The 23498-nt window shown below is 36.5% G+C and overlaps 1 protein-coding gene across 2 annotated transcripts in view; it reads right to left on the bottom strand.

Annotated features, from left to right (window-relative positions):
- Positions 1 to 6166: 6166 nt before the first annotated feature.
- Positions 6167 to 23498, bottom strand: part of UNC13C (unc-13 homolog C) — a 597834-nt gene continuing 580502 nt past the window's right edge. Inside the window, exons 32-34 of one of the 2 annotated variants that reach the window (XM_065872546.1) lie at positions 12823 to 12915; positions 11144 to 11303; positions 6167 to 7999 (exon numbers count right to left, since the gene is read on the bottom strand). In XM_065872546.1, the coding sequence (XP_065728618.1) occupies positions 7714 to 7999; positions 11144 to 11303; positions 12823 to 12915 (539 nt within the window). In that variant the 3' untranslated portion in view covers positions 6167 to 7713. The remainder of the gene's footprint in view (positions 8000 to 11143; positions 11304 to 12822; positions 12916 to 23498) is intronic. The other variant, XM_065872547.1, reaches the window with a different exon arrangement.

The raw sequence follows: 23498 nt of genomic DNA, 5'->3' as shown, positions 1-23498 counted from the left end.
CTTCCCAGACCGGGGCACGAACCCGTGTCCCCTGCATCAGCAGGCGGACTCTCAACCACTGTGCCACCAGGGAAGCCCCTCTTTTTTCTTAATATATTTTATAATTGGTTATGAATGTGTCCATATATCTATATGAGCATAAATAAGTAAGAATGTGTATGAATCTCGCCAAATCATTTAAACTCTTCAAGGTTCGGTTTCCTCATACATAAAATTGAGATTAAAAACATATTCACAGGATATGATTCATTAGAATTAAATCAATTCTTCTAGGTATACGAACAAAAAAGATGACTAGCATTTGTTAATGTTTTTAACCTCCCTTTTCTGTAATGCTACATTTTAAAGAAACAATGCTCAACCATCTAATATCATCACTAAAAAATATGTCAGAATTAGCTGGCTAATTTAGATATACTTTTGGGATAAAAATCACAATTTGGCCTAAATTTATCCCTTTGCTTTCGGGAGGCAGCCCTAGAGGACTGATTTTAGAGTATTTAGAAGTGCCCCAGACAAGGTACTGGTGTGGGGCAGAGAAGATAGCTTTAGGAAAATTAGATCATCCAGATTCCAGTTTCCTATTATGCTGTTAACTAGTTGATATTAGGCTAGATATTATATACCTCTGAGGCTTAGTTTCTTCTCTTGAGTGAAGAATTTTGATTATCTGTATGATTATTTTCAGCTCTTAAATTTTATAATTTTGTCATATCTTTTTCAAGAAATACCAGTGTAGATGCTTACAACTTGGGCCTATATTAACTTTTCAAACTTGTGGCCTAAATGACTTTCTATAAAGAAGACAAAAGACTACAATGTATTATGAGTCTTTTTATTTCAACTATCTCAGATCAGAATTTTGGCGATTTAAAAAATCTAATTAATTAGCTTTGTAAAATGGTCAAAGTGTACCATGTAAATAAAGATTGTCAAGTTAGATTTAAAAAAAAGACCCATATATGCCACACAGATGCTGTCTACAATTATCATACTTTAAATATAGTGATACAGATAGTTTAGAAGAAAACAATGGGAAAAGGTATACAACTTAAACCCTAATTTAAAGAAAGCTACACTACTATCAGTTATTGCAGACTTTAGAACAAAGAAATTTACCAGGATGAAAGAGGAACATCACATATTTATAACAGAGTTCACTCACTGAGAAGATAATCGTAATCCGAAATGTATATGGACCTAACAACAGAGTTTCAAAATAAACAAAACAAACAGAAGAAATAGAAAGATAAATAGATTCACAATTATATTTGGCGATTTCAACACTCTTCTCAAAGTAACTGGTAAAACAAAAAAGAAAGTCAGTAAAATATTGATGATCAGAAGAACACTACCAATCAACTTGACTATGATTGTTAGATTTCTTCATAGATGCCTTAAAATTATAAGACAAAAAAATAGACTATTTTCTGGTGCATATGGAACAGTTACCATACATATCTTGGGTCATAAAACAAATCTTATCAAATTTAAAAGAATTGATATCATACAAATTATACTCTCTAACTTGTAATGAAATGAAACTAGAAATAAGTAAGACGATATTTGGAAATTTAACAAGACACATAATTTGTAACTTATGGGTCAAAGAAGTCAAAATGGAAATTGGAAAATATTTTTAACTGCATAAAGACAAAATACAGCATACCAAAATTTGTGGAACGAAGCTAAAGCAGTGTTTAGAAGATTTGTGGCATTTAAGTGCTTATATTTTAGAAGACAAAAGGTACCAAATCAATAATCTGAGGCCCCACTTTAATAAATTGGAAGAGAAAATTAAACCTATATCAAACAGATGGAAGAAAGTAATAAAGAACAAAAGACATTGAAATTCAAAGCAGAAAAAAGTAGAGAAAATGAAATCAAAGCTAATTCTTTTTAAAAGATTAATAAAATAGATAAATAGAAATGGAGGAAACAGTTTCAAAATCTTTAGGAGGCCATAAATACCCTGATAACAAAACAAGACAGAAACATTATAAGAAAAGAAAAATATAGATCAATAGAATTCATGAATATAGATATAAAAATGCAACAAAATATTACCCAATTGAATTCATCAATATACAAAAAGACAATACATCATGACCAACTGGGGTTCATCTCAGAAATGCAAAGCTGCTTCAAGAGTCAAAAAATCAGTCCATGTAGTTTATCACATTCACGGACTATAGAAGACAAATTATATGATTATCTGAATTGATACAGAAAAAGCATTAGACAAAATTCAAAAGTCATTCTTGATAAAACTGTCAGCAAAGTAGGAGTAGGAGGGAACTTCTTTAAGCTGATAAAAGAAAACTTATAACTAACATCATATTTAATGGTGAAGGACTGAATACTTTCTCCCTAAGACTGAGAACAAGCCAAGCTTACTGCTCCTATTAAAGATTGTACTCAGTTGTAATATCGTATGCCATGAGAATAGGTTAAAATATGAAGTCAGTGTATTAACAAATGGATACAACTAATGTAAAAAATAAGAACTGTGCCTCTTCTTCCTGCTTTATATTATATGTTGTGGTGTGAATACATTATGGAGGGAATTCAGCTACACTAAATAGTTTGAGACCACTGAAGCCAAATTCTTTCTAGGGTCATTTTCAGTGCTACAAGTTGTAGTTGTATATGATATGATTAAATCTACGTAAACAGTTTTTGCCTGTTCTCAGAAAGAAAAAAATAAAAGAATGTACTGGAAGACTTAACCAGTGCATTAAAGAAAGAAAAGCGATAATATGCACACACATGAAAAGAAACAAAAATGCCTCTCTTTGACGTGGTTGTCAATGTAGAAAATCCCAAGGAATCTATAAAAAAGATCCTACAAATAATAAGGAAGATTAGTGAGGTCGTGGGGTACCATGCTAATATACAAGAATCAATTTTTATACTAAAATGAACAATTGAAATTTGAATTTTATTCTCAGATTACTGCTTACACTATCATACATGCACACACAGAAGAAATATTTGGTAGGATTTTTATGCTGAAAACTAACGTTGATGAAAGAAATTAACAAAGACCTAAATAAATGGAGACAAGGCACTGTGTTCATAGATTGATGACTCAATATTGTTAAGATGTCAGTTGTCCCCCAAATGATTTGTAGATTCAATAAAATCCCAATCAAAATTCCAGTAGTGTTTTAATGTTTTTAAGAATGCAAAATTACTAGAACAGCCCACAACGATCTTAAGAAAAAGAACAACGTGGAAAACTCACACTGCCTGAGTTCAAGACAATACAAAGCTATAGTCATTAAGACAGTGTCACACTGGTGTTAAGGAAGGGATTTCAGAAATAGAGATTTTAAAAATAGACCCACACATATTTGGTCAATGGATTTATGACAAAGGTGCATAGGTAATTCATAGAAAGTGTAGTCTTTTCAATAAATGGTGTGTGGTACTGGAACAATTTGACTTCCCTGTGCAAATTAATTAGTAGATTAAAAATAATGAAAAAAACAGACAGATAAACCTCAACCCAGACCTCACATCCTATAATTAAAATAAATAACCTCAAAATGGATCATGGATCATAGACCAAACAGTAAAATCTAAAACTATAAAACTTCTTTAATAAAACATGGGAGAAAATCTTTATGACTCTGAGTGAGGCAAAGAATTTTTAAATATAACAGCAAAGCCATGATCCATAAAAGAAAAATATGATGAATTACTTTTTCAAAATTTAAAACTTTTGCTCTCTGAAAGACACTCTTATGAGAATGAAAAGAGTAGCCACAGACTGGGATGAAATACTTGCAAATCTCATATCTGACAAAGGACTTCTATACCCAGTATGCAAAGATGTCTCCAAATTCAACAACAGTAAAACAAAAAACTAGTTGAATCAATGGACAAAAGATTTGCAGACACTTCACCGAAGATAATATATGGATGAGAAACAAGCAAATGTAGAGATACTCATCAATCATCAGAGGACTGCAAACTAAAATAGAAAACTAAAATAGAAAAAGGACTGACAATACCAAGTGCTTCAAGGATTTGGAGCAATTGGAACTCTTACCCATTGCTGCTGGGAATGTAAAATGATACAATCACTTTGGTAAAAGTCTGACAGTTTTTTATAAAGTTAAATATATAATATGATCCAGAAATCCCACTAGTTTGCATTCACTCAAGAGAAATATGCACTTACAGTGACACAAAATCCTGTACACAAATGTTTATAACAGCTTTGTTCATAATCTTACAAAACCCCAAAACAACCCAGATGTCTTTGAACTGGTGAATGAACAGATGCTCTTTTGTATGCCCATAAATGGGATACTACTCAGCAGTGAAGACAGTTGATACATGCCACAACATGGATGACTCTTAAATGAATAATGCCTAGTGAAAGAAGTTAGGTTCAGAAGGTTACCTACTATCATGATTCCATTCCATGGCATTCTGGAAAACATAAAACCAGGGGGACTGAAAATAGAGCAGTGCTGCCAGGAGTTGAAGGTAGAAAAAGAGTTTGTTTACAAAGTAGTAGGATAATGGAATTTTGGAGGATGACGGAACTGTCCTATATTTTGCTTGTTGTGCCTGATACATTATTCTATGAATTTGTCAAAACAGAAACGTTTACCAACAGAGTTAATTTTAGTATACGCAAACTAAAATATATATGATTCTTTAAAAAGATCCCTAAGCGTTACTTTCTTTTTCTACATTTGTTTCTAAGAAGTCATTCATTGCAAGATGAACCATTATTTACTATTAAAAAAGGAAAAAAAGCACCCATTAATCTATAGTTTGACAATGATTATAAAATGTATCCTGATTTCAAAATCATCATAATGTGAAAAAAGTATATTTTAAAATATGTATAATTTGATATTTACAAATTGGAGCGTATTCTCAGACTTCTATCCAGGGATATTTTCTGAGTCCTGCATAACTCCGATTATTTTTCATTATTTGAGTATGAAGATTGAAACTACTATATTAGTCCATAAAAGTGCTAGTATAGTCATCTTTATATAAGAGAAATTAAAAGGAGAAAATAAACCTCACTTCAAACATTTTTTTAAAAAGGCCAAATGCAAAACATTAAGCTAGGAGTGTCATTTATAAATGTACCTCCTTTAAGGGAAATTCAATACATAAATTATCCTAGAAATAGATGAGTTAGAGCAGGTTGCGATGAGGACATCTGATTACTTATCTTAAATAATAATTCATCAGAGCTCCTTTAAATAATACATGTTCCACTGTGGTTTTAAACACCTCATTTTAGCCAAATTTGATTATCATGTGTTTCTTTGAGGACTTGTAATGTGAGTTTCATCTGTAGATGAAAAACAGAGCTTTGTCTTTGTGCATTTTATCTAAAATATGATAAATTGCTTCACACTTTAATGGAGTCTGTAGTTGACAGAGATTGCTGTGAACTTCAGAGTGGTTACTAATTTGGATATGCAAACACAACAAGCTTTGTCCTGCAGACAACACATACTTGTATCTTGGGAGAAACAACAGACTGCAGAATTCATAATTATTTCAAAATTAGGACTGATACTTTATGATATTAATAAATAGACTCAATTCATATCATAACCATTAGTGTTTGATATATATTGTGCCAACACACAAAGACGGAATGAATAGATCCAATTAAACAAGTACTGGAAAAACTACTTAGCTCATAATTTTTTAAGTGATCAATGCAAACGCAAAGTGCCATTTATTCAAGGGTGTGCTGCTTTATGACATTAATGTGCTCCTAAAGAGCTCAAGTCAATGTTCTGTATAATTGTTACAAATCTTGAATGAATCTTGCAATAAAATAATGAAACCTTTTGTCACGTCAGTTTTTATTTAACTGTGTTGCTTGTCTATATGTTGAATGTTGAATTTTCTTCATGGCTTAACAGTATTCAGAGACGTACAGACAGGTGGATACATCAGCTTTTTCTTATTTTCAGGGTAATTATCCTGTAATATGTGGCTTTTTCCATGAATACAACTCCTGGAAAAAATTTTTTCAAATTCGAATGAGATACTAGAACTAAACATTGTGAAGAGTGTTCTGTCCAGTAAAAAGAGCCTGGATTTTTTATTCTTAAATAGTGGAATGATGTTGCATACGTGAAATAAAAAGGCAGAAGGTACAATGAAGTATTGCATGTGCTCAGTATACATCCATTTATTAATGCATATGCCAGAGGATTGCATTGTACTATGCGTTTGGAGACGTCATTAACAAAGCACTTGCTTATCAATTTAACATGAATGAGTGGATCTTACTGTCTGTGTTTCCACACCCAGTAACAGCATGGTTCTGAAAGTCATGATACTTTTCATTTCTGTTCTTCACATATCAGACCAGCTTGTTCACAAAGCACAGTCACTATAACAGGATCTTGTTCCTGCATATGTATGTTGCCCACTAACAGTTATGACCATAAGTTACAACTACAAAGTCCTGTTCTACAGCCAAGTACTTAGGTACAGGTTCTAAAATGTCAAACCATAAAAACAGAGAAAATGCAAATATTCATAGACTATTTCATATTCAAACTCTAACCTAGTTATATTTTTATCTACCGAGCTGTAATAAGTTGTTTTCCTATTGCATTGTATGCATCTTGGGCTTATAAATAACATAAATTACAAAACTGTAAGCAATTTCTTCAGACTTCATTTTACATTTTTCACTAAATAGTTGAAGACGTGACACTTTGCTCCAGTGCAATATATAGTAATGCTGCATTCAGTAAAAACTGTTGAATATTTCTAAAAAGAGAAAAGCATTGAACCGATTATAGCACTCAGTAAATAAGGAGTTAGTCATAACTGTCAGAAGGAAAACACTAACAGTATAATTACTTATCATAGGTAATTTAAGAAACAAACCTTCCATCATACTCCTAAACCATTAGTCGTATGACTTTCTAAGGAATGAAATTTAGTAAAGCCAAGACATAATGCTAGATGGCAAATGCTTCAACTTACCGTTTTTTTTTTTTTTTTTTACAAATGTGATGTAACCTTGGCAGTTTTAAAGAACAAAGTTCTGTTGATATATCAAACACTGTTAACAAACTATTTAGCATTACTTTTTATAAGTTTGCTTTAAGAGCGTTTCTTCACAGTGATTTCAGAAAGGTTGGAAACCGGGTGGCATAAAATATTTCCCACATTTTCTATTTTAATATGTATGCAAAAATCATCACAATATATCTGCAACTATAAAATTACAAACGCTTTCTAGAAGTAACTGCATTTCTAGTCATGATAGAAAAGGGTATTTGTAAGACATCTATAATGAGGTAAGTCTAAATAAAATAGAATTTGAGTAACAGATGCTTTCATATCTACTGGCCATATACACCAATGTAACAAGGACAACTAATGGACCAACTTAAGAGGCTGTTTTTTAGTATGTTTAATGGATGAGAAATTGGTAATGAAATAAACATTTTAAAAGATACTCTGGATATTTCACTTTACATCATAATTTTGGCACTTCATGGGACATTTATTTCTCAAAGACCAGAAGTGGTATAAAAGTTCCACAGGTTTTCCACATACCTTGTAGACATTGTTCTTGAGTACTGGCAAACACTGAAACGTAGTGAAATAAACATTCCCGTGTATTTGCACATGCATGCAGTAGGCAAACAGTTACAGTTTATGAATTCTCATAGATGCTATCTTGCAGTGTTTGTTTCAAGCACTCTCTTCAGCAGATCTTGTTTCAGATTTAAGTCTTACAAATTCTTTAGCCACATTGTCACTGGTCCTCTGCGAGAGGATTCTAAGGATAGTCAAACCAGTTTCATCCATAGAGACGTTTTTCAATAGGGGATACCATGCCCCGTGGCTTCCTTTTTCTGCTATGTTCTGGAGCTGAATTACTGTCATTCCGATAATTCGATCTTCTCTGGCGAAGCAGTAATCTTTAACTGAAAGGTGAAGTTCACAGGCCTGTGGGCGGTTTTCTTTACTCAGAATGCTGTGTGGATTAAAAATATGGATTTGGAGCATTTTCAAATAGGGATCAATATGGTTCTAATAGACTGTTGAAAATTTTATATACTGCTCAGAATATTATATTGGCAAATAGAGTATCATTGTCTTTGAACTCTGATGCAAATATCCTTTAAATTTTACTTAGATTGTATTTACATAGCTGTCACTCTGCAATCGAACTTAAAAACTCCTTCCTTCCCTAGATGGAAATAGGAAATCAATCTAAAAATGCTTTACTGCCCTGATGTTAAGGATATTAATAGAAACTGGAATTAAAATATTATGTTGTAATTAATCATTGGAGGCAAGGTCTCCCCAGTGATACAGGGGTAGGAGGCGTTACTAGGGGTCATGGAAGCTAGGCCAGGGGGGACGGGTACCTTTTGGAAGAATTTCTGTGCCATTTCAACATCCGTTATTACAATTTCCTTTCTTTACCTCAGACTCCTGGATACGCTATTATATCTAGGAGCCTTTTCTCAGGGGAACACACTGCACAGACTATCAAGCACTATTCACAAGATGTTAAACTGCATCCAGATCTCCAGAGTAAATCAGTTCTAGCAGAGCCTGGTGCTTCAATGCCAGCTCTTTCCTATGGCAACAGTTAGACCTGTCAAGATTGGGACTGAGGATGGCCTCTCCTAATAACAACCCAAGACAACTTAGTGCAGAACTGAACCTAATGAAGAAGGCTGAGTGGTGAAACTCTGAGGATAATCCTTCCCTGCCCCTTATTTTAATTCGTCCTCAGATAGTCCTGACTTTTTAATGAATGCACATCTATTCCTCAGCAGTACAAGCTTCCCAATTCCTTCCTTTTCCAAGTCATTTTTTCTGATCAAACATTTTGCCGAGTCAGACTTTTGTTTCCAGGTGACATTTGACAACTAAACTGTGTACTTATTTTAAGAGACGATCTGAAATGACATACAAGAAGATGGAATCCTGGGGGGTAAGAATAGAATGGCAAAATATGATAGGATCTGGGTCTTCTTGTGAATTAAAATGAGTCAAAATGCCACCTTTTCCCAGAATTGTGGTCTTGGTAGCTCACAGTGTTGTATCTGAATTTTGCATTATCCAAGTATTCCTAGAACCTTTTGGAAGACTTTTCAATTGGATCAAAGTTTTTGTGTAGTTTGGAGGAGCAGATAGGTGGAATCTTGTGAGCTGGTTTATTAGCAGGCATTATTAGTGGGATTAATCTGTTAGAACCCTTTTAATTGATGTGGTAGGATAGTTAAGTTTTAATGAGTGGTAACCGAGTGAAATATTCAGAGAACAGAGTGCTGCAAGGTCTCTGGGAAATCGAGAATGCAAAATAACAAAGAAACCAGTAAGGGACGGTTTGGTAAGTGTGAATGCGCGTGCATGTGTATGAAAGCCCCTAGGGCTTGGTCCTGTGTCCCTGCTCTCTATCTCTGGGTCAGCTCATGTAGATTTGTAGAATTAATTACATCTATACGCAGATAATTCTCAAGTTATATCTAACTATGTATTTAATATTTCCTCTTGGATGTACTGTAGGCATCTCCAGATTAATAGATTTAAAACAAAATCTTTGATCTCCTCATCGCCTGTCTCTGTTTCCCCATCTCAGTAACTCAACAGCTACCCAACTGCTTATGCCAAAAACTAGGAGTCATCCTTGATTTTATTCAGTGCCAGACAGCTTCCGTTTGCTCCAACTGGATCTACTCTCCATCCTTCTCCTTGTACTTTGTGATACAATGCTGACCTGTAAGGACTACACACATGGAGTTTCTCCGTGCTGGCTTCCAGTTGGGTTTGGCCAAAAGGGAGCGTCATTAGAAAACCAGAAAAAATGATGAGAGTGAGGTCAGAGTTGATTTCTCTGGCTTCTTGCATGTGAGGCTCCCTCAGGTAGGCTGTTTCCCTCCATGGAAGGTCACTCTCCTAATAAGGTGAATGACTACAAATGAAGTTTCACAGTCCCGATTTTAGTAACTGCTCCTCCTCTCCTATAGGCACAGGAGGGGTAATAACCTGGCTATTACTAGCCCCAGGTTACATCACTATTGCTCACAGTCCCTCTATTCACACATCTTTGCATGTTCCTTTGTAAATATATGTCTTGAATTAATCTAAATTGAATGTTCTTGGGAGCCTAATTCATATACTCTTTCTTTCATATTCTATCTCCAGTCCACTGTAAATTCTATAGGATCTCTTAGAACTCCAAAACATATCCAAAAGATTTCCACTTTTTTCCATCTCTTGACTACTTACTTCCTCCCTAAGACTATCTGATCAGTCACTATTATCTCTTACCTAGACTACGGCAATAGCCTTCTAACTTACCTCTACCTGTTTGGTCTTGCCTTCCCTATAGTTACTTCTCTACACAGCAAACACAATAATCATTAATGATGTAAATCAGATTGTTCAAACCCTCACGTGGAAATCCTTCAATGTCTCCTATTGAGCTTAGAATGTGACCCAGGCTCCTTTACCACTGACTTCAAAGCCCTGTGTGATGTAGTACCTGACCACCTCTTCAAATTCATTTCATCTCACTCCCTTGCCCACTACATACTGTTTCTTAAATATGCCAGGCATGCTCCTGCTTAGAATCCTTGCACTCGCAATTTTCCTTGTCCTAAAATGCTCTCAACTCTCTTCCCTACATGACTGGTTCTTTATTTTCTCAGGTTCCTATTTAAAAGGCACATGCTCAGAGAGGCTTCCCTGAACACGCCGTCTAAGCAGCCAACCCATCACTCTATTGCATCACCCTGTTTTAATGCTCTGCTTAGTACTATCATATGATAACTTTATTTACTTATGATGTTGCTTATCATACGTTCTTTACCTCTAGAGAGTAACTTCCACGAGAGCAAAGTCCTCCTTCTACACATATCCAATGCCTATACTATTGCCTGATACATGGTAGGCACTGGACAAATACTAAACAAATGGAAGAGAACTAAAAACAGAGCCTTGTTCATTTGCCTTGGATCAATGATGAACAGGAATCCTTAAACCCATAGGTTTTGCTTTCCTTAGCAAAGCCCAGTGCCATTCCTACCCTGTGAGTCGCTCATAAGTGTAGCTCTACAATGCCTATTGCCTGGTTGAGTAAAGGAGTCAGGTCATAACTTACAACTGAAATGTTTCGTTATATTTTGGTGACCATGTGTTGCTTTTTGTCTTTGTGCCTTGTTTTCTCTTCTTGTCTCCGAGGTTGGGTCCCAGCATACAAACTTCCACAAAGGGGCGGAACGTTGCAGTGGTCTGCCAGTTTAAGTCATTAATAGCAATCACTAAAAACCAAAAGGAAAGAGACAGGAATATAAAGTATTAGCAAACCAATGTGTGGAATCCTAGACTCTCCCTTTGATCCTTAGAGTGAATTTTTATTTTTAAAAGTGATGTATGAAGTTGTAACTTGCGTTTGATAGCACCCTAACCCCACTGACAAGGAAAAACCATCTACTCTCTGGGCTGCATGCTAGATGGCGCTTTCAGCTCTAGGCCATGTGGCATTGGGATGGCAAATGTTAGCTGTAATTGAAAGGACAATCATTAATACTGAAAAGTTGGGATTCTTGTTTAGGTGAAAAGATGATGCTTTTCATATTAAAATTATACGTTCATCATAAAATATTTAGAAAATATACAGAAAATAGATTTAAAAAATATATAATTTTATCACTCAGAAGAAATGAGTTAATATTTTGGTATGATGTTTTCAATCGTTATATATAGAATGGGATCATAATGTATTGCAGTCTTATAAGTAGCTTTATTTTTTAAGCCCATCACGGGTAGCATTCTAATTTATTATATATTTTCCAACAGCAAATATTTCATTATATGTACATTTCATCCTATATTTACCCAGTCACTTGTTGTTGCATATTATGGCGGTTTCCTAATTTCAGGCATCATAAATAATACTTAAATGAACATTCTCATACAGGTTTGCTCATCCTTTGATGATGATATCCTTAAGGAATTGTCTTACAATTAAATTTGCTAATGTAAAAGGTTGATAAAACTTTTCCCATTTGATATGCATTGTCAAAATATTTTTCAAATATATTTAGTGACACTGGAATATATAGTCATGCCCACTTTTCTGTATGATTACCAGTACTGTATATAATCTATTATAGCCCATAGCAGTATTACTTTTATAATACAAAGATACATTAGGTAATGCAATTTTAAAGTACGTTAGAAGGCCACGGTTTTGATTACAGTAGATATTATTTAAAGTCACTAAGTCTATAATAATATAAAAACAGAACATGGTTCTATTGAGGAAAGTATTAATCATTAAATTGTATCTTTGAAATGACCCCTCTTTTCAGATTGTGCTTTTACAATATAAAACCAATTGATTCAACCACCCATTTAAAAAAAATCAAACAGTTGTTGGAAATCACATAGAAAAAGTAGGTAGATTATGTGGATAGTAAGAACATGCTGACTTAACATCTAAAATGTCATTGGCAAGTTGGAGCCGACCACAGCACCAATGTTCAATGTATATCATAGCCTCAACCATAGAGAACATGTTCAATGTATACAGTTTTGAAATGTAATCACCAATGTATTTAAACCATTTAGGTATTTCAGGTAATTAAGTACCTGTGCCATTCATTTGTCTCAGTTTTAAATCAAAAGTTCTAGATTCATGAAGAAATTCCGAGCGTGCCCTGAAATCATGTAATATAGATTTTTAAAGAGAGATTCAAGAAAAAACATTTTTGACATAATTATTTCCAGAGGTTAAAGTCTCATAGGCTGTTTTATCTACCTGGACCCGAAATATACCTTTTATAGTGACTTTATGCTCTCCTGTTCCTGGGGTGGCGGTGATGTCCACATGAACAGATATCTGACCCACTGAATCTCTGGAGGAGGGACCTGCAAATCAGCAAAAGTTTACTGGCCTGACCTTTCAGACCACTTAATAATGGCCATCAGCACTCTGTGCACAAGGGACTGTAAGGTGTGATCATAGAAATAAACGGTTCTTTTCGTTAACAGCACGTAATAGATTTTGATAAATGTTCACTAAATTAAATTTGCTATGCAGGTTTTGAGGCTTGGGTATAACCATATTTAGCCCATTTAGCTAAACTTTCATATAGTACTCAGATACCTTAAGGCACACTCTTAGTATTACTATTGTTAAAAAAAAAAAAAGGCAGTTGCCTTACTAGGCACTTAATAAAGCTCTCCTCCGTTGATGCTTACGTACAAAGATGTATCATGCCTTTCATTCCTTTGTGAAGTGCTTTTCTTCAGTGTACCACACCAGAGCACCCAGGATACAAAGCTGGCTCTACAGAGCACCTGCCCTCACGAGGCCCACACTAGACCAGGGGAGAGCAACATATACACATATTGCTGTATATAGTGTGATACATTCTAAAATAGATACATTTACAAGATCGACTGATGGTATAAAAAGGAGCAGTCAATTCTACCCTGATAAACGTTACTCAAAGGTTAAGAATGTTGTACTGGAAAGTGCCTGTGATTTGGGGTCAGATAAGCTTGAATTCAAACCATAGTTATGCTGCAACTGGTTCTGTGATTGGAGTTGCTATGTTCTCAAGTCTTGGTCTTCTCATTTGTAAAACAGGGATAACTACATCAACTTCATACACACACACACTTATCTATTAACATATCACCTATAAGCATGTATATATTTTTCACAAATAAAAGCACATGCTCTAATTATCATTTACCTTGCCTTTGTCTTTTCACCTAAAAATATATTAAGAAGATCATTCCATTTCAGTATAAAGCTAAGCCCCATTCTTTAATATAGTCTGGAATATCACTGCATTAACTACAAAGTCAGTGTTCCCTGAGTACTTGCTTAAAAATGAATCACTAATCCGCTTACTAATGAAAACATTAAAATATTTAAAACATTTAAAATAATGTTTAGCCTTTATTCCATTATACGAACATCCATTATTTATTTAACTACACTTTGGTTGTTTCTAATCTCTTACTCTTAAGAGCAAAATGTAACAAATAATTATTTTTCATATTTACAAGTTTATCTATTTTAGAAATGGTATTTATTTGTCAAAGGTAGGTGGAATTCTAATTTTGCCCCATAGAGATTTTAACCATTTACAATATATATGAGAGTAGTAAGAATCTTATTTTTGTAAAATAAACGGCTAGTGACCAAGCTGAAAATGAAAGGTTCTAAGAGACTTCCAATTCCTAACTTCAGGAAATCACTGGATTTCAGCCGGAACCTCTTAACAGGACCTGCTTCACCACAAGCAGCTCTCTCATCCACACCCCACCCCAGCCACTTGATAATAAAAGAATTGAAAGATAGAAAGGGATCACTTTGGGCATTAGCCAAGGGACTGTTCATTGTTCTGTGGGAAGGGAAGAGCGGAAATGTTTCCTTTTCCTGAGGCGAAGGGAAGAAAACTCCAAGAGAAGTATTCCTAGACTCCGGAAGTGCTAGCAAGAGGAGCATTTCATTTTTTTTTTTTTTTTTTTTTTGCGGTACGCGGGCCTCTCGCTTCTGTGGCCTCTCCCGTTGCGGAGCACAGTCTCCGGACGCACAGGCTCAGTGGCCATGGCTCACGGGCACAGCCGCTCCACAGCATGTGGGATCTTCCCAGACCGGGGCACGAACCCATGTTCCCTGCATCGGCAGGCATACTCTCAACCACTGCGCCACCAGGGAAGCCTAGCATTTCATTTTTTAATTGGCTGCCTACTTATTAGACCTGGACATGGCCCAGTGAGGAACAGCAAGCCACAGAGTATGCCAGGACCTTCCCCTCTGCTTAAAGTCATGGTTGCTGAGAAATATGGCAGATGGCTCCTGAATGGCCTTGAAGTGCCAGAGTTGGGGACAAGAGAGGGATAATGTGATTGTAGGCTCTGGTTTTATCAGGGATTGTCACAGACGTGGTAAAGAGGCAGGCCTCTCAAAGGAATGTGCTATGCCCAGGTGAGGTGCAGCAGGAAAAAGTGGCCAGGTCTCGAGTCTTGGAAGAGTTCATCAATGCCCTGGGGAACTATTTGGAAATAAGTTTCACACCAGCCAGTTCTATCGACCAAGCTTGTACTTCCCCTAGGAGAAGGAGCTTGAAAAGCTCTACCACTAACTGAATAGACAATGACCTTTAAATAGATAATGACCACTAATGGCCACCACTGAAGTTTATTTTATTTTATTTATTTATTATTTTTGGCTGCATCAAGTCTTAGTTGCAGCACGCAGGATCTTCGTTGAGGCATGCGGGATCTTTCATTGTAGCATACAGGCTCTTTGCTGCGGCTCATGGGCGTCTCTCTAGTTGTGGCCTCCATGTTTTCTCTCTCTAGTTATGGTGCATGGTTTTCTCTCTGGTTGTGGCGCGTGGGCTCTCTAGTTGAGGTGCACGAGCTCAGTAGTTGTGGCGCATGGGCTTAGTTGCCCCTGGGCACGTGGGATCTTAGTTCCCCGACCAGGGATTGAACCCACGTCCCCTGGGTTGGAAGCTGAATTCTTTACCACGGGACCACCAGGGAAGTCCCCAACCACTGAAGTTTAAATAAAGAGTCATCTTTCTCTTTTCTCACTTTCCTTCCTCCTCAATATCAGGGAAACTACGTCCAGGAGAAAGAGGAGAGGTACACAGCTCATGTCTTCCTCCACCTCCTGCTTCTACTGCTAGAGTCACCATTTCCCCCTGCTTGTGTAGAAAGGAGGAGAGCTTTATATCCAATAAGTGATTAAAACCTTACTGTGAGCAGAACAAGGTCTTAGAACCTGAATAACTTTCTAATAGTGCAAGTAATTAACATGGTACATACCTGGGTGTCAATATCAATGAGGGAGGTGTCTATGCAGTAGAAAGTAGGGCTCATAAGAGAAGCTGACAACACTTTTTGGAAAAATAAAATAGTTTGATATCATTCCTAAACTGGTGACATATTTATGATATGAAAAATAGAATGTCTTCCCATTATTCAAGTCTCCTTTTGTGTATTTCAACCATGTTTTACATTTTTCTTCATGTGAATATTAAACATTTTAAAAGCTTATTCCTAGTTGTGGTATCTCATCCTATTTTAAATGGGACCGTTTATTCCATTATATTTTATAACAGGAAGGCTAGTGATTTTTGTATATTTTTTTTATTCAGCCAACTGAATTTTTAATGAAAGATTTACATTTACCCCTTTTGAGTAAATGAAATACAATCATATTATTTTCAGTGAATGACACTTCTTTCCATTTTTTACACCTCATATTGTTTGCCTTGGCTAATTTTATTAGCTTATGTTTCTAATACTATATTCCATTGACAGTGTTAGAAGTGGACATGCTTGTTATCCTCCATTTGGCTCTCCACATTCATTTTCCACCCTTCTCTACTCTGCCCTTAGATGGACAATTCAATGGGCTCCTCTATACTGTACTGCCGCTGAGAAGTCCTGGCAAGGCAGGGGAAGGAGGGAGTAGAGTCGGGTCAGGTATTTATTTCTTTAGTCTCCTTCCTGTGGAGTCACCTTCTGCTGGCTGAATCCTGCAAACAAAAATCAAAATTCCCCTCACCAGCCCTCAATAGGAGACAGTCCCTTTCCTGGTTTTAGGAGCTTCTTCCTCCCTTGTTATTTTTGTTGCAGGGAGGTTAGTTGACTACTTTTTCTGGTCTCTTTATATCCAGCACATACCTTTGTCCATAGTGTCTCTATTAAATCCTTCTCAGATAATCTTAATTGAGTATGCCATCTGATTCCTACTGCGACCTTGGCTAATAGAGTTAACATCTTTGATTTGCTCATAACTTTAATGGAAATGCCTCTAGTATTTTCACAATATTCTTAGGTCTTGAGGAACACTGAGACAATTTTTTTTGGTGGGGGAGACAGGACATAAAATATGGATACTCACTACTTAACTGTTATCATGATGGATTTTACAGGAGAGAAGATGCTTAAGGAGACTCTTGAAGGTTGAGTTGAGATTCATTTTTTTTAGACAAAGGAGCAGAAAATAGCATGCGCCCACATGTAGATGCATAAAACAGAATGGTGTGTCCTGGAAATTGCAAGGAGTTCATTATGGATGGAGCAAGCATAGATGGAGTAACAAGAGGAAATGTTAAAGAAAATGTGGGTCCTCTGAATGCCATTTAAAAGTTGTTAGACAAAAATAAATAAATAAATAAAAGTTGTCAGACATTATCTTGGAGATCCAGAGAAGTCTGTTAAGTTTTTGGCTATGGGTGGCATAGTCAGACCCAGATTTTGAAAGAATTTGTCTCATCTGTGTAAAAGATAGATCATTTTTTATCACCCTATTCCCTTCTGGAAAACCTCCCACTTGCATCTTATTACATCTTGAATCAAATCCTAAAGCCCAGCGCCTTGCAAGGACGCTTCTGATGACCTTTCCTTCATCTGCACTTCTGGTCCACGCTGTTGTCTTTGGCTTCATTCTTCAAAACTTTCTTCATGTTTTCATCCACTCAAACCACAAGTTTGGAACATCCTCCCTCCATTATCTTATGAAGCTCTGTCCAAACACCTCTACTGTAAAATACTCATCTTTTATTATTCTATAAAAATAATCTGTAGTTATATTCCTGATTTCCTCAAATACTATAACATAGTATAAAAAAAACTGGGCAGTGAAATCAGACTTCCCTGATCATGAATCTGGTCTGTCACTCATTAACAGTTTAAAACTCCATAAACTTGCATTTCCTTATTTGTAAAGTGGGGATAAACACACCTACCTGGCAACATTATGGTGAGGCTAAAAAGGGAAAATTTTGAAAAATACGTAGGATATTATGTGCCTTGCACATAACAGCTATCTGGTAAATGGATCCAAGTTTATGATGATAATAATTCTTAATAAGAGTATTTCAAAGTTATTAAATACCTCAAAGATTCATAGAAAAATTATGGAGAAAAATCCACTGATGCTATAGTTACCTAAATCAAATACTGCAATAAGACAACATAAGTGACTGGAGTTTTCCCCAACAACTTTGTAATTCTTACTTTCTTCAGTAAGATTTTCTGGGCTGAGTACGCTAGGGATGGAAGGTTTTTAAGAGCCCTCATGTTGAATGTCTATTAGGGAATGTTCTTCCCCACTATGATATATCAATAAAACCTTTGATTAATCAAGAATTCAGTGAAATGAGTCTTCTTGATTACTAAAGGTTTTTTGTTTGTTTGTTTCACTATTGTTGAAATCAGAGTAAATGAGAGATGGTGTCTCAGCAACACTGAAAATACATCCAGATTGTGTATTTGTCTCTGTTGTTACACCAAGGATCAGAGCCTGCTCAGCACCTGGGTTTGTGGTTAAGACTTTTATGTGTGGTCTAATATGTATTACTATAAATAGTAATGTAGCAATGGCTGGTTTCTGCCCAGAGTAAACATCTAGAAATTATGGTCAGGAAAGTTATTGATTTAACAGATTTGTAATTGAGAAAAGCCTTCCATCAGAGCACTCACCAGGAGGTACCATTTCTTCATCTGAGTTTCTAACCAGAAACCTTACCAAGGTAATTTAAAGGCTTTAACTCTGTTGTTATAGAAATTGATTTTTATTAGAGAATATATAAAAATTGAATAAGGAAAATATGTGGTTTCTGTTTGATGCTCTTACTTATGGAGGAGAAATTTTATGCTGTTTGAAAACAACTAACAGCTAAAGAAATGTGCCTAAAGCTTTTTAAAAGGTACTCTAAATGCATAGATATGTTTTTCCCTTTCCCAAACTGCTGCTCTCTCGTCCTCCACTTGTACATCCTAACTCTGTGCGCGTGTGTGTGTTTTCTAAAAAGATTTGGAGGGCTGCATTGGTGGGGAAAAGCATGTTAAAAATCAGACTTATGTACTCAGCAGTCCCTGAACAATTTTGTGGAACCTCTTGGGTGGAAACATTGACTAGAAAATACACATTTCCTTTTCTAACATAAAATGTGAAATTTACTGCTCAACCAAGTCAAACATAGTCTTGAGAGCTGCCTGCTTAATATGGTACAACCTTAAAAAAGTGGAATTAGGAATGTGACCGTCTTCTGACAATTTTGAGTAGATGCAACTAGCGTAAAAGGTTTTATCGTTATTACGATTATTGCTTAATAGTCATGCTATTCGTAAGTGTCTCCTGAGAACTCCAGGTTTGTGTTTCCATGGCACAGTGTTTATACCACTCCTAGCACCTATGTTATGCCGAGTATTGTAGTTACTTATGCAGATATTTTTCTTCCTAACTATATTCCATAATGGCAGGAAGCCTCTATTCATATTAATAATCCATACTTCTTATCTCTAATTCATACAATAAACATAATATTCTTTTGATACATAGTAAATGGCCAGTTTATATTTATTCATTGATTAAACATGCAAGCAGTCCTCACTTTGCACGGGTTTTCATGTTCCATGATACGCCTGGATTTCAGTCCCCCCAGTTTAGTTAAATAGCACTCATTTCCCACTGACACATTCAAATTTCAGTTGTCATGGCCTATTGAACGTGTATCGTTGCCTAAAGTACAAACTTTGCTGCTAGTTTCTTAGTCCACAAATCATCATATAAGTAACAGATAGGTATTATCATCAGCAACCAATGACATCACTTCTTTTAAAGTCTGTTGGTGATTGGTCACCGTGCCCCTGTCCAGTTCACACGTAGCAGTGTGTAGTTGTGTTGCTACCTTGTTTTCCAGTGATAAAAACCTGGATAATCAAAAGAGGGAATGAGCCAGAAAAGAAGAAAGTGCAAAAGAAAGGAACAAAAAGTGATAACAGGGCTTCCCTGGTGGCGCAGTGGTTGAGAGTCCGCCTGCCGATGCAGGGGACGCGGGTTTGTGCCCCGGTCCAGGAAGATCCCACATGCCGCGGAGCGGCTGGGCCCGTGAGCCATGGCCGCTGAGCCTGCGCGTCCGGAGCCTGTGCTCTGCAAGGGGAGAGGCCACAACAGTGAGAGGCCCGCGTATGGCAAAAAACTAAAAAAAATTTAAAAAAAAAAAAAAAAAAAAAAAAAAAGTGATAACACTGGAGTGAAATTTGTGTAGAATGTAAATGGATTAATAGAAAAAAATTACCTTGTGAATGTTGACATTACTGCCCATGCCGGGCCCTAGAGAAGCAGACAAGGAACTTAGTGAAAAGTGACCTTATTGACATAAATGAGAAAGAAGATGAAGATGTCCTAGTAGAGGTGACATTGGAGAAAAACTTCACATTAAAGGAACTCTTAGATATGTTACCGCATCGAAAGCAGGAAGGATAAACTGCTGGTGACTGATCCAAACTGTGGAATGACAATTCACCGAGGCACAGAAAAGATGCTTGCGCCTTACGGTTACGTGATGAGAAGAAAAAGGCAAGTGCTGTTCAAACTACACTCGATAAGATTTTTAAAAAAACGAAGTGCTTTAATTCTCCATGTTTCTAATGCTTCCAATTACGGCATATTAAATAGATGTTTTCTCTTTTTTCTTTTCCCTATACATTTATAGCTGACAGCAGAAGATTTTGTTTCTTTTGACAGAATGTTTTCAAAAGTCTTGGTAGAATTATAATTTTCCCCATTAATTAGCAAGATTGCTTTGAACAGTTTCAGTTTGCACAGTTATTTTTATGATTGTACATATTTGAGTTGATTCATTTAATATCTTTGCAGTTGCTGAAACAATACCTTTGCAGTTGCTGAACCTGTGGAAGCTGCTTAATTCAGTCAGATGTGATTTACATCTGTGTTGCACTGTACAATCGATTTTTCTTCCCATTTGGTGGGGTTGGTTTGCTATAACCTTGATCTGATCCATCTAACATTTGCATGGTGAAATCTGTTGACTGCCTATCCCTGAATAAAAATGGTATTGAATAGAAGCATCTTCAAGTTGAAGAAGGTATGTATCAGTCAAGCAGTTATTTTCCAAAAAGAGAAGAAGAGGTAACATATAAGAGATTTCCACTTGTGACGGAATGAAATATGAAAATAATCTAATATGGAGCTTGTTATTCATCTATTTAACAATTTTTGAGCATTTAATGAAGATTTAATCAGAGGCTATGCCTGTTACATAATCTTGTCTATTCTAAATCCATAGAAATCAGGCTGTTGTGCCTCAAATCAACATCTGGGTCCCTAGAATGTGTCCTTTGTCACCAACATTATTGGATCGCGAATACCAAACTCTATTCAGGAATGAGTAACGCTCATGTGAGTAAACACTGGCAAAGGGCAGGAGGATGAAAGAACTGATTGTTTAATTTGAAGTTCTCTTTAGAAGAGCAGCTTTTTTTTTTTTTTCTTTTTTTTTTTTTTTTCTTTTTATGCGTTACGCGGGCCTCTCACTGTTGTGGCCTCTCCCGTTGCGGAGGACAGGCTCCGGACGCGCAGGCTCAGCGGCCATGGCTCAGCGGCCATGGCTCACGGGCATGTGGAATCTTCCCAGACCGGGGCACGAACCCGTGTCCCCTGCATCGGCAGGCGGACTCTCAACCACTGCGCCACCAGGGAAGCCCCTAGAAGAGCAGCTTTTGATAAAAAGCTTTTTGATAATAGATCCTGATTACTATCAGATTATAATATAGCATTATATAAGCACCCCTAATAGAGTTAGTCTCTCACCCAACACAATTTTAGTACATTCTGTGAATAATTTAAAAAACATTTAGTAATGATTATTCATGTAATGTTTTAAATAATTACCTCCAAGTCTCTATTAGCATCCTGTAAAATATTAGATGAAAAACATCACAGCTGCTCAAGTCATTTGTACAAGTTTACCAAACTGCTTAAGCCCCTGACAAAGGGGTTTGAATCAGTCCTCATGGGACTTTGCTGGGCCCCTCAAAGGAAAGGTGTGGTGAATTCATGAGGGATGACCACTCTGGCAATGTCATAGTTCAGTATCAGCTGACCTGCCCTACTTCTCCTTCCACCTTCAAGTCTAGGGCTCCAGGTGGGAGTAACTTACCTCCATTCAGGTTTCTAGGTCGTTAGATATCATCAGAGGTGGTATGAGTAGAATAAACCAGGAAGTGGCTTGACTTAAGCTCCATTCCTTCTCTTATGCCTTTTGTGCTTTCCTCATGTTCCTTCCTTTTTGTTTGCTCATTATCTCCATGTTATTTAAGATTTATATTTGAAGTAATTCATGGTCATGATAACAATTATGGGTACAATTTTTGACTACTTGTGTGTGCCAGGCATTGCGCTGAATGCTTTAAGGATAAGATCTTGCTCTGATATCAGATAAAGGTATCGTGTACATTTTATAGATGGTGCAGTTGGGCACGGATGTTAGTTACCTGTCAAAGTCAGTAAACGGAAAACTGAAATTTGACCTCAGATCTCTGACATGCTGTGATGTTCATTGAATAGCTTCTCTTCTACTCTTTTCCCCTCCCCCTTCCTTCTTTCACATCAAAGAGGAGAAAGCAAACTGTCTTGGTGGTTTTGTTTTTTTTGTTGTTGTTAACGGCATTTAAAGTCTTGGTGAACTAAAAGGCAGAAGAAGATGTGAAATCTAAGACAAAGAACATACTGCATAGACAGAAAGCATCTATGTATCTTAAGGTTATTTTTGTGTGTGTGATAATATTTAGTTTTCATTTGCAGCTTTTTATATTAAGCCCCATGGTAATCATTCAAATGTATATTTAAATTAATTTTGTGTTCTGGGATGTTCATGGTTTCATAGCTGTGTTTTATCCTTAAACCTACTATTGATTGAAACATCTTATATTGTTACTTTATATCAGTGAGTTTCCATGCTATAGCATGCTTAAATGCGTGGCTGAAAAATTAATCAGTGATTACTAAGATTTGAAATGTGTCAAATCCTGGAAGTCAGTCACTATGCTAGTTGGGTATCCGTTTAGAATTGTTTTGGAAAGTTTAGTTATCTTAACCTGAAATATTTTAGTATTGAAAAATATATAGTTTTAATGTTAGAACTAGAGTGGGCCTTGGAAACTATCTGATCCGATCTCTTTGTTTTAGAGGTAAGGAAGTTGAGGCTAAGTGTCTTGTACAAATTTCCATAGCTTGGCAGTATCAGTGATGGGTCTTGTTATTTTCGGTGAAGGTCTCTTTCCACTGACAAACTAGCTTGCCTCTAAAAAGGTCTTCTGGGGCTTCCCTGGTGGCGCAGTGGTTGAGGGTCCGCCCGTCGATTCAGGGGACGCGGGTTCATGTCCCGGTCCGGGAAGATCCCGCATGCTGCGGAGCGGCTGGGCCCGTGAGCCATGGCCGCTGAGCCTGCGCGTCCGGAGCCTGTGCTCCGCAGCGGGAGAGGCCACAACAGTGAGAGGCCCGCGTACCGCAAAAAAAAAAAAAAAAAAAGGTCTTCTGGAATTCACATAATGGGACAGACTTTCAAAGAATAGTAGAATTTGGGAAGCAGGTAGGATATGGATATGGACAGTCACTGCTGTTTTTTCCTGGTGGAAACTCAGAAGTGGCAAAAATCAGAAAATTA

This window comes from Phocoena phocoena, chromosome 2, assembly GCF_963924675.1.
Source record: "Phocoena phocoena chromosome 2, mPhoPho1.1, whole genome shotgun sequence".
Lineage (NCBI taxonomy): Eukaryota > Metazoa > Chordata > Mammalia > Artiodactyla > Phocoenidae > Phocoena > Phocoena phocoena.
The sequence above is the reverse complement of the archived record's forward strand: the minus strand, read 5'-3'. Positions and strand labels throughout refer to the sequence as shown.